Source organism: Sinohyriopsis cumingii, chromosome 4, assembly GCF_028554795.1.
Source record: "Sinohyriopsis cumingii isolate HCF-2022 chromosome 4, ASM2855479v2, whole genome shotgun sequence".
In the NCBI taxonomy this organism is placed as follows: domain Eukaryota; kingdom Metazoa; phylum Mollusca; class Bivalvia; order Unionida; family Unionidae; genus Sinohyriopsis; species Sinohyriopsis cumingii.
Window position 1 is genome coordinate 3,025,613 of NC_142964.1, and position 13,033 is coordinate 3,038,645.

The 13,033-nt window shown below is 33.8% G+C and overlaps 1 protein-coding gene across 1 annotated transcript; it reads left to right on the plus strand.

Moving 5' to 3' along the window:
* On the plus strand, positions 1 to 11,772 carry LOC149800537 (uncharacterized). Its single transcript, XM_089954465.1, has 4 exons — positions 1 to 149; positions 6,356 to 6,461; positions 8,148 to 8,364; positions 10,528 to 11,772. The coding sequence occupies exons 1-4, from the start codon at positions 147 to 149 to the stop codon at positions 10,775 to 10,777; spliced, it is 576 nt and encodes a 191-aa protein (XP_089810591.1). The 5' UTR covers positions 1 to 146; the 3' UTR covers positions 10,778 to 11,772.
* Positions 11,773 to 13,033: the final 1,261 nt, after the last annotated feature.

Consider the following 13,033-nt stretch of genomic DNA (forward strand, 5'->3'; position numbering starts at 1 on the left):
GATAATAGTCTCATATGATGTGTAGTCGATGTCACATAAATCAAGAAATGTGACTTGGAATGTTAGGTAAACCATCCCAGCTGAGATACAATTGGCATACATAATTTTCGAAGCAACGTAACAGGTAACGGGAGGGACATAAACAGATGGTAAGTAACTAATCTTCATATTAACATAATTCTTTATCTCTTTTCTGCCAGAATCATGTTTAGAATCATGGTGATAAAATACAATGTATAGTATATTTATCAAACAAATTTCAAGTCTTTGCTCTCTCTGTTTCTCTGTCTCTCTCTCTCTCTCTCTCTCTCTCTCTCTCTCTCTCATATTTGGCAGCACACACCACGCCACGTTAATATTTTACCCTTATATAAATTATAATGGATTCACCACTCTTTTAGGCTGTGTTTATGAGGCAATTAGTTACATGAAAATCAAGGTAAGAATAAATATATTTTTAAAAGGACTGATTTTGATATATTTCGTAAATCAATTTACCGATGACCTAATATTATAACTGGTACAGACATGATGCTGACGAGCAATAACACGATTCTTTTATGTGTATGTTACAGCAATCGTTTGACTACTGGTATCAGAAGCCCTCATCCATAACATAGATTGTTTAATTCGTACAGTTACCTTCTGAAGTCAGCTTTTTCTACATCGTATTTGTATAAAAGGGTAATGAACCCATTTTCGAACACACAGTGAATATATATATTTTTTTAAACTATGAAATTATTTACACAGATACTAGCTGACTTGGATGCTGTTTATAAACAGTAAATACTTGCTAACTCTGGAATCAGTAAATATGTATGTTAAATATATATGTTTTAGTGATGGTTGTGAGACTGTTAAGGATGATATAAGAAACAAGTAGGGCAAGGACATATATTTCAAAACTGAAGTTGATTTAGTGGAAATATATATGAAGAGAGACATGTGTGCTATTGTCTGTGAGATATGGACCATTTAGATATTTAGCTCCAAGAGGTAGGATACTATCTGGATAGTTATGTCCGAGAGGTAGGGGACTATTTATATGTTCAGTTCCGAGAGGTAGGGACCATTAAGATATTTAGCTCAGAGAGGTAGGGGACAGTTTGGATATTTAGAGTCACGCGGTAGTGGACCATTTGGATATTTCACATGAAAAGGGAGAAGAAATTATGACTTCTCCAAAGTTGACAGATTGGTTATTGGGAACTTACTATTACGAAAGCTGAGAAGAAATTAGGGATGCAATCACCATGTAGCTAAGAATACTGTCACGTGACGTGCTTCTGCAAGGCTAAAGGACATGGGTCACATGATAGTAAAGATGCAAAAGGTTATTTAATTTGAGAACTACAAAATTTACTGTAAACAATTAAGGAATTTTTTCTTACAGTGTACACAAGGTAATTTTTTGACCAATCAAAATATAAATACATCAACAACCACAGAAAATGAATTTAAAGCAACATGTACAAATATGCCAAAGTGATTTGAAAACCCTAATCCTAACCTTAACCCTAATCATGCTTTCAGGTTTTTTGTGTCCATGTTACATTCATACATACACATTTGAACACGTGCTAAAAAATTTAAGTAGAGAAAGAGACTGCCCCAAAAAGCATTACCGTTTAAATACAATAAGCTCTCGTAATTTAGAACAGTTACAACTCAAGGAAATTTATTGTGATGTGCTACTTCTGTGAAAGTTATAAATGTGTATATGTACAGCAAAGGTAAAACAAGTATTAGAAAAGCAGTTTAGTATCGCGCAGAGTAATTTTGACTTCTCGATGTGATATGTAAATAACAGAAATGAGTTGCAGATATATAAAAGCGTATGTATCCATTTATACAAGTATGAACGTGTGTATGTATGTACTTTTCGGTATGCATGCATGAATACGAGTGTGAATGTGAGTACGTATGAACTCATCTGTATGTATGCATGTATACGAGTATGAATGTGTGTACATAAGAACGCATCTGTGTGTATCCATATATACGAATATGAACGTGTGTACGTATATACCTTTCTGTATGCATGCATGTATAACATTATGAATGTGTATTCATATGAACTCATCTGTATGCATGCATGTATACAAGTATGAATCTGAGTACGTATGAAATCATCTGTATGTATGCATGTATACGAGTATGAATCTGTGTACATAAGAACTCAGCTGTGTGTATGCATGTAAACGAGTATGAATGTGTGTACGTATGTACTTTTATGTATGATTCCATGTATACGAGTATGAATATGTGTTCATATGAACTCATCTGTGTGTATATGCATGTATAAAGGTATCAGTGTGCGTGCGCATGATCTTTTCTGTATGATTGCATGAATTTGAATATGAAAGTTTGTACATAGGAACTCATCTGTATGCATGCATGCATACAAGTATGAATGTGTGTACGTATGAATTCATCTGTATGTATGCATGTGTACGAGTATGAAAGTATGTATGTATGTATGTATGTATGCATGCATGTATATGTACATTGGAATGTACTTTTCTCTATGTATGCATGTATACGAGTATGAATGTGTATACATGTGAACTCATCTGTATGCCTGCATGAAAACGAGAATGAACCCAACTGTATGTATGCCTGTAAGTAAGAGTTTAACGTTGTTTTCTCTGAGTTTATCGTGGTATAAACTGTCAGTTGCCGACTTACACAGCAAATAACTCAGAAAAAAAACCGTTACATTCTTATAATTGAAATTTTAATTATTCGTTATGTTATTTTGTTTGCATCATTAATAAAGAGAAATCTTAATTGAGCGTAGTAATACATGTTTGTCGTTTTTCTGTTAAGTAGCTATTTATAGCACTTGGGATTGTCCAGCTTGATCGTAATAAGGTCATCATAATACCAGTCCTTCTACTAATGGAAGCCAAATTAATTCAATTATTTATTTTTTAATTATTAGAATGTTGTTTTCCTTTAATGCTTACTTTGTGTCTGCCTTAACTGGCAGTGTTTATCTTATGCTGTACACGTGACCATATTTATAGAAGTGGGTATTCTTAGAAAAGTAGTTATCCTTACAGTTTATACAGAAATTCACTCCAGTCATTTGATCACGTGGTAACATTCTGACCAGTGGAAATGTTACTTTCCTTTACCAGCTACTGGCATTGCAATTATACGAGTATGAATGTGTGTGTTCGTACGAACTCATCTGTATACATGTATACGAATAAGGTCGTGTGTACATATTAATTTGTCAGTGTGTATTTTTCTGTTCAGATGCATGTGTCGAACGAATGCATGTGTAGTCGAAAGTGATATAAAGATGTATGTATAGGTTTGCAATTATATATATATATATATATATATATATATATATATATATATATATATATATATATATATATATATATATATATATATATATATATATATATATATATATATATATATATATATATATATATATATACTTCAGAGAGCTTACAGTATTATAAACTAAATCCCAAATAGCCCTAAAACCTATTTCACTAGTCCAAATGTATGAAGTTTCCCGCTTAATTCCAGTGATATTCCAAATAAGTTCCAATACTGAATGCGTTGATTGCCTGTAGTCTCGAATATGCTAATGTGCCAGCGGCCTTGAGTGTGATCACGTGCTAAGAGTCTTTTGATGTATAACAATAATATAATCCAAAAGTATTCTTGTTTGAAATTACTATAATTCCAAACTAACTCTGTAGTTCAATAATATTATTGATGAACACTTTGTATTTCCAGTGACTAATAATTTGAGAAACTAAATCCACCCAAATCAAAAACTGAAAACAACAATAAGACTGGTTCTGTTTGAAGAAATTAAGGAATGAATATGTAAGTTTTCAAGTAAACAACATTATATTAAAAGATAAGACACAGTAATAAAGCCAGGGTTACGGTCAGTTTCCTCTATAAAACAATCAAAATTGTCATTAAGTTAGGATTTTCCAACTGGAAATCTGATTATCTGAATATTTATTCCACTCATAGAGAATTATTAGTTTTGTATTATGTTGTTTGCAAAATAAATGACACTTGTGAGGTACACTGTTGACTTGTTTTTGGACATGGTCAAGTACACATTACAAATGTGTTTGACACATAATAATTAAGAAAAGCCAACAAATAATCCAAATTAATATACATATCAGTATAACTTTTTCTTCACATCGTATCATTTCGTCATATCTTAGTTTCACATTAACTATTAAAGTCACTAAAATCCATTCCTGCCTTTTTGATATTTGGAATTTGTGTTTGGTTGTTTGGTTGTTATATGTTTAAAACCCTAGTAAGAACCACCGACCCACGGGATTCTACTGGTCAATCTTTCTCACATACTCACATTGCCCAAGCAATAACCCACGTGAGACGTGTGAGTGATCTGTAAAGGCCAGGGACTTAGACCACTTGACCACCCGGTCCCCCAGCCCAAGTATTTGTGTACATAACTCAATAACTGAATATGACATAGAATATGACACAGAACATATCATTCAAGCTAACTTTGTTTAACGGTAAAGAAGGGTTTATGGTATATGTCTTACCTATACATATATTTGAGATTTTTTCAACACAAAGCATGATATATTTATGGAGAAAGAAACATATATTGTTCGACAGAACTGAATGCTTGTCGGGCTATTGCAGTAATTTTATAACTTTATGACAAAGACGGCAATGAAAGCATTAATGGGCTGATGGATGGATGGGTTACAATAAGATGGAGGGAAGGAGGGAATAATTATAATAGAACATATAAACAAAACCTAAAATCTCAGTTATTTTATATTACATTTGACTTCGGTACTAAAGCTTCATAGCAACCTCCTATAGAAGAAACATCCAACATCTAGACGGTTGACATCATCATTTATATTGCAACCGTTTGCATGTGTAGGCAGTATATATATATATATATATATATATATATATATATATATATATATATATATATATATATATATATATATATATATATATATATACGTGTGTGTGTGTGTGTGTGTGTGTGTGTGTGTAAATTTTCAAATACACCCGTATCGCAGTATCGGATCTCAATAATATTCGCTGTTTTTGCAATGACACAAATGAATTCTGAAACTCCATGTTATTTTATTTATCTATGTGGCCTAATCAGTGTACCTGAAATACCATATAACGTTCTTTATCAAATTTGGCCTAATGAGTGTATCCTATAAACGTACCTAATCAATGAATATAATGTGACCTAATCAATGTATTTAATGTGACCTTATCAATGTGTTTAATGTGACATAAACAATGTGATCTTATCAAATAAATATAATGTGACCTAAACAATGAATCTAATGTAACCCAGTCAAATGTATATATTGTGACCTACTCACATGTATCCAATGTGGCCAAATCAATGCACCTAGTTAGACCTAATCATTGCATCTAATGTGACCTAATCATTGCATCTCATGTGACCTAATCAATGCATCTAATGTGATTTATTCAATCTAATGTGACTTAATGAATCTAATGTGACCTAATCAATGCATATAATGTAAATTAATCAATATGTCTAATGAGATCTAATCAATGCATTTAATGTGACCTAGTCAATGTTTCTAATGAGACCTAATCAACGAATCTAATGTGACCTAATCAATGAATCTAATGTGACCTAATCAATGCATCTAATGTGACCTAATCAACGAATCTAATGTGACTTTTTCAATGCATCTAATGTGATTAATGAATCCATTGTGACCTAATCAATATATCTAATGAGATCTAATCAATGCATTTAATGTGACCTAATCAATGTTTCTAATGAGACATAATCATTGAATCTAATGTGACCTAATCAATGAATCTAATTGTGACGTAATCAATGCAGCTAATGTGCTCTAATCAATGCATTTAATTTGACCTAATCAATTTATCTAATGAGACCTAATCAACAAATCTAATTTGACCTAATCAATTAATCGAATGAGACCTAATCAATGCATCTAATGCGAGCCAATCAAAGAATCTAATGAAATCTAAAAAAGCATTTAATGTGACCTAATCATTGGTCCTAATTTGGGTTAATCAGTGCATCCAATATGACTTAATGTATCAAATGTGGCTTTAGGAACGCATCTGAAATACAGTAATCAATTAGTTTTAAAATCTGAAGAATATAAAATCTACGGAGAAAAGAATATAAACTTCAGTTCATTTCATTTGAGAGAGAGAGAGAGTACTTCCTGCTGATTTGAGATGGTCTTGAATTTAGAGGAAACGTAAATGCCTCGGTCAATTGAATTTGCAGCACAACTTTAACCTACTTTATACTGCGTTTTACACACAGGCAACAGAAACAGTTGTTGGCGTGAATGTTGATCCGGACGTCAGTCTTCAGATGTTGAGTACGACAATTCCAGACAGACGCTTGGCAAGTCCGGAAAGGAGAAACGGTAGACAAATGTGTACCTGGTGTACTTCCATAATACATTTGTGTGGGCGTTCATGAGAAAGTCGTCGAGAATTTGCAAGATTGCTTTGACTCATTTGTACTCGAACATTATTAGTTATGACATAAGAAGGGACGATTGTGTCAGACTGAAAAAATGTAACTTATGATGTACTCACTTGAAAGTAAGATGTATTTGTTGGTTATTATTATGAGAATAACAAGATTAATTGCAATAGATTGCATGATAAAAAGTACCTTTACCTGTTTGTTAGTCCCTAACACAATGAAAGCTAGTTCATTCAAACATTTTCTTGACAAAGTTATGGCTATGTTGTTTACTCGTGGTGTAATTTGTGTTGTTGTTATTGCTTCTACTATTGCTCCAGTTCATTTTTGCCGTTGTCGTCAATAGTTTTTAAGAACTGTTGGCACATAATGGCTTAATAATGTAGTGTGTTGACAGCTATTAGATATGGGGTTACCTGATGTCACACAATATAACCCTGATTTAAAAATGTAGGGTGTTGACAGCTATTAGATGTGTGGTTACCTGATGTCACACAATATAACCCTGATTTAAAAATGTAGGGTGTTGACAGCTATTAGATGTGTGGTTACCAGATGTCACACAATATAACCCTGATTTAAAAATGTAGGGTGTTGAGAGCTATTAGATGTGTGGTTACCTAATGTCACACAATATAACCCTGATTTAAAAATGTAGTGTCGACAGCTATTAGATGTGTGGTTACCTAATGTCACACAATATAATCCTGGTTTAAAAATGTAGTGTGTTGACGGCTATTAGATAGGTGGTTACCTAATGTCACACAATATAACCCTGATTTAAAAATGTAGGGTGTTGACAGCTATTACAAGTGGGATTACCTCATTTTATACAATATCGATGAAGTTATGATATTCAGATGCAATGTGTCACTTATTTAAAACATTTTTCACATGACTAAAGACTCACATTGATTTAGAAGTCACTCATAAATTTAAAACTTGTCAAGAGTCACTTGGAAGAGTGGTACATGTGGCTAGCATTTTAAAACTTCTTCTGCCGTAAACGATCACAGTAACTTTCAACATATGCTAAACCAAGTCTTTGTGGTACACGCTCAACATCAAACCCTAGACAGAGTACAATAAAGTCACCAATTGCAAAATCTGCTGTCATGGCACAGGCATGGGTTGGACTTGACGTAATTCCAGAAAATATGAAAATCTGTGTGTGTGTGTGTGTGTGTATGCATGCATGCATGTTGATTGATTGGCTGATTGACTGATTGATTGATTTTAATGGCGCATCAGCACTGTTATGCTATTTTGCGCCATACAAAATGTTATATGTATAATCGTTTAAAAACTATTTTAAAAAATCTCATATGGACCAGCTATATCAAAACCAAATAGATGGTAGCGGTGAAAATAAAGCTTCACGATTAACGGGGGATGTAAGTGTTCTATGTTAATGAAGACAGATGGAAATGTATTTGAAAATAGGGACGGTATATATATTACATAAAACTGCTCTAGGTAATGTGTGTATATATGTATTTATGTATGTATGTATTTATGTATGTATGTATGTATGCATGTATGTATGTATGTATGTATGTATGTATGTATGTATGTATGTATGTATACATAAATAACCATCACAGCTCCTTTTCCACTGCAGAGACAAGTAGACTGAGAAGGGAATGGACCCTGCTTCACAGCTCCCAGATTCCATGTGGCACGAGACTTGTCACGCAGAAGCTTCGAGAGCACGCAGTTTTGCGTTCTGTACAAAGACAGAAAACTACTGGCTCTCTGTCCTTAGATCCAGATGGAAATAAGATGCCACAGCGGCCCAAAAGTCTGAACATGTCTGTTTACAATCAATATACACATAGGTAAAACAAGCCTGCCTAAAAATTTCATAATATCTCAAACTTAATTTTTATTTTCCATACAATTTGAAATTAATGCATGATAGATTATGTCAATGACTTGAAAAGTCATGGATTTAATATTACCTTTTTATGACATACAAGACATATGCCAGAATTCATCAATTGATAAATTAATCAATTAATAAACAGGGTACATTTTTATACAGGCTATCGTTATGTCTGTCAATCTATCCCTTTTATTTCCGGAGTATAGCTCAGAAACAGTTCAAGATGTATATCAGAACCTCGAAAAAAAATTATTTCTGCCCTTTTCCAGCAAAAATTTTCAGCTCAATATTTTTAACATTTCTGTCTGTCTGTTCATCCATTTTTCCTCATTCGCACTTCATTTTCGGAACAAAACACCCTGTTAGTTCAAGATATCTCAGCAGAACTTCGTACACATATTAGACTAGTGTCCTATGATTGTCTTTTGCTATTAGTAAGTCTCCAATTTAATTATGTGCTGACTACATGGGTAAAGCAATTTACTCCAACTACCGCAGTAGTTATGGGGATCACTCTGGCACAGCACTGAACTGTCACATTTAACACAGGAGAAATGTAACATTGCGTCGCTATTCTGAATAAATGTCACCATGATCAGAATATGTACGTTATTTTCAAACATTTAATAGGTGTATCATTTGGGGTCACTCTGGCACAAGGTAAATTTATTTTTAAAAACATCTTATAGTTTTAAAACTGTGTGCTGTTATGGATGTTATGAACATCTAAAGTTTGTGGGATGACAGATCTGATACACTCTATGACAATCCATCTCAAATCCTTTATAATCTTGTGAAATATGTAAGGCTGGCGCCCTCGGACTTAATCATACAAAATTTATTATTAAAAAAACAAACTATAATTCTGAATATATTACAACGCAAACGCTTTTTGGACTACATTAACAATTTACCAGAAAAAAATTCAGCAAATTGAAATATTATGGATATTTAATTAGCATTCTTTATTAGTTAGTGCTTTTCAAGTTTTATTTATTTCATGATATACTGTGGATTACGTGAAATTGTATTTTGGTACCTGACCAAAATCAGCATCAGTTGAGCAAACAGCTTTGTTAGCCTTTTCTGACTGAAGGATAAATATTAGGAATATTATCTTGGTCTAAGTAAAGTACGTGGTGATTATCATGTTTTCATATCATTTTAGTAATATATTTTCTAATTATTACTAAGATTTTATCCTATAAGCACTTTTTGCGCCTTCTAAAATTAAATATTCCTTTAGGCAATAGTATTTTTTTCGAAAATACTAATTCTGACCTAGGTCAGGTAGAGTAGAATAATATCTTGTTTACAGGTAGAATTATTTATTTGTGCTGTAAGACCTGAGCAGAATCAGTTATATTATTGCCGTGACCATTATTTCGTTTGGGCTGGAATTTATTTATTCAAATTTTTTTAATATTCTGAAATACAAAGTGCTTATCTAATATAACAATCTTGGAAATAGAGACACGGTTTTATAATGAAATCCAAATAAGAATATATTTTTGGATATCGTTATTGATATTCAACAAAAGACTATTGGCACATCATTACGATTCGGGCCATCAAAGGCTCATCAACACGTTCAGCGTTGGATTTATTCATAAGGACTTATGACAGTAATTTTAGGATTATTTGAGATTAATTTGCGATACCGTAAGTTCTTTTTCTTCTCACAATTTCACTTTCTATTGTAGGGAATAAATTATTTACTAAATTTTACCAAACTTTCAAACACAATTATCTCATAACATATCTTCTTGCCAACACTGATCGCAATAAAAAACGCAATTTCCTGTATTGATTTTATGCTGTTTATGGGACTGAAATAACTCATATTTAGGTCTCAAGAATACCGACAGCCTAAAATGGACGTTATAATAACACTATAAACTTACATTTTGATTCTACTGTATAACAATTTCGCCGAGAACTGATTTCGTGCATTCATCGTCAGTCTAAACACATTTAGCCTAAGATATGTAATTACGGCCGTAACTTGGGGTTTGGCAAAGTAGTAATTATACAAAAAATAAAATTATAACAGAGTAAGCTGGGTGGTTATTCTAAAATCATATAATAACTTGAGTTAATGTGTTTGCCTTTTCAGACAAACTTCTGAGCGACCAAGCTACGTTTCAAGAGTGGAGTTACCACCACCCATACATCAGAGGTATGTTGTCGATTCACCTGAATATAAGCGGACGATGTTTTACTCGACAGCGTTCAAAAAAGGCAACACGAAGTGTAGGCGTCAGATGCATATAATTAGACCAGAATGGTCATCGGAAAAAATTTCCTGGTTCAGGTTTTACAACAATACTACACCAGACTACTTCAAGTACAGCTGGATGCCCTGAATGTGGCGATACTTAAAAAACAATGAGCACAGAGTCACATGCGGCAAGAACACCGTGCTATTTGTTGTCGTACTTCTATTAACTATGATCGGAGAGACGGGTGCTGGAAGATCGCAGTATTAACCAGAAAAGCACCCTCATGTTTTACCCAAATTGTATACATCTGTTACCGTTAATACATGCTTTATGATTTTTAAGACATGTATTGGAACTGTCATCAGTAAATACAGACTTTACATTTTTTACCAGAAAACACACCCCCCCCCCAAAAAAAAAAAGATTATATTACGTGGTTCATGTCAGCATAGATCTCCACCCGGTTAATACTTCCAGTCAATTGACGGTGTTTATATCATCGTAGATACCACCCACCTAATACTACCAGTCACAAGAAGGTGTTTCTGTAGTTGGTGTCTTCATTTGTTAGTATTCTCCTAAAGTGCATTTTAGAAAAGTAGAAATAGAAATGGATACAAATACAAGAATATGAAGCACAAAAGAACCAATGAATTTCTTCTTTTTGGCAAGATGTACTTCACAGAATTTGCAGTAGCTTCTCCTTGAATGATGAAAGTATATTTATACGTACTATATTTAACCCATGTCATGTAAAATCTTCATATAATATACTTCTCTTCTTTCAAATTCGGCTTCTAAAGGTCTTAAATTTGTTTATTTCACGCAATGCCCATGGTAGAATCAATTCATTTGCTCAAAATGCCTTTTTCAATTACCACTTTAAGAAATGGTAGACAATTCGACCTGATAAACAATGTAATTACATTGTTAGAAATCCTTTTGTTAAAATATGAGTCACCCAAGCAATAGCTACATTAAATAATTAACATTTTTTTAAACACTAAAGTTTGTGAATCAAAATAATTAAATTATTTTCTTGAGCATGAAGGGAATGATTTTAATGTTTGCCACATATCGTGTCAAAAATCATTATACATGAGTACCTTAATGTAAATGAAATAAAAATTAGATTTTTTCTTCTTCTTTGAGGTACAAGCGCGTATTATGTGAACCGAGAAATTTTTTGCTAAAACATTATTTAGAGAAGTTTGCAGTATACCAGAGAGTTTGCAAAATAAATACTACTTTAGATAGAGCCAATGAGATTTGAGGATTGACTGCAAATTATGAATTTACGATTATATTACCTAAAATAATGTAACATATGAACATTGATGAAATTACCAATATAATGACTAAAAAAAAATGTAGATATGTGTGGAGGTTTTCAAAGAAAAAGAGGATCTACAATGTATCATCAATTTCATCTTTGTTCAGAAAGTATTTACAGTAAAACAATCAAATTACGATGCTGTATTCCAAAACATCCTGTTGTCCAGTACACAGTGGTGTATTCAACTACGTCCTGTTGTACAGTACACAGCGGTGTGTTCCACTACGTCCTGTTGTATAGTACACAGTGGTGTATTCCACTAGGTCCTGTTGTCCAGTACACAGTGGTGTGTTCCACTACGTCCTGTTATCCAGTACACAGTGGTGTATTCCAAAACATCCTGTTGTCCAGTGCACAGTGGTGTATTCCACTACGTCCTGTTGTGTGGGGCCCCGAGTGGCCGAGTGGTCTAAAGCGCTCTCCGTTACGGATCACTGTCATCTCACCTCTGTCTGCGTGGGATCGAGTCTCGGATTTGGCCAATGTGGGTATATGAGAAAGCTTGCCAGTAACTTCTCGAGGGTCGGTGGTTCTTTCCGGGGATTTCCTGGGTTATTCCTCCACCATTAATACTGGCCGCCATGTATAGCCTATCGTGTGCTGAAAAATGGCGTTAAACCCTACAACAACAACAACAACAACAACGACGACGACGACGACGTCCTGTTGTTCAGTACACAGTGGTGTATTCCAAAACATCCTGTTGTCCAGTACACAGTGGTGTATTCCAAAACATCCTGTTGTCCAGTACACAGTGGTGTATTCCACTACGTCCTGTTGTCCAGTACACAGTGGTGTATTCCAAAGCATCCTGTTGTCCAGTACACAGTGGTGTATTCCAAAACATCCTGTTGTCCAGTACACAGTGGTGTATTCCACTACGTCCTGTTGTCCAGTACACAGTGGTGTATTCCACTACTTCCTGTTGTCCAGTACACAGTGGTGTATTCCAAAACATCCTGTTGTCCAGTACACAGTGGTGTATTCCACTACGTCCAGCAGGACTAGTAATCAATAAAAAAAAACCAGTTACATAATCTCTGCTCCTTTGTCTAACGGCAACC

Coding starts and splice junctions, on each gene's coding strand:
- LOC149800537 (XM_089954465.1), top strand. Junction 6,462..8,147: donor AAGTCCGGAAAGGAGAAACG/GTAGACAAATGT, acceptor TTTCCACTGCAG/AGACAAGTAGACTGAGAAGG. Junction 8,365..10,527: donor TACAATCAATATACACATAG/GTAAAACAAGCC, acceptor TTGCCTTTTCAG/ACAAACTTCTGAGCGACCAA.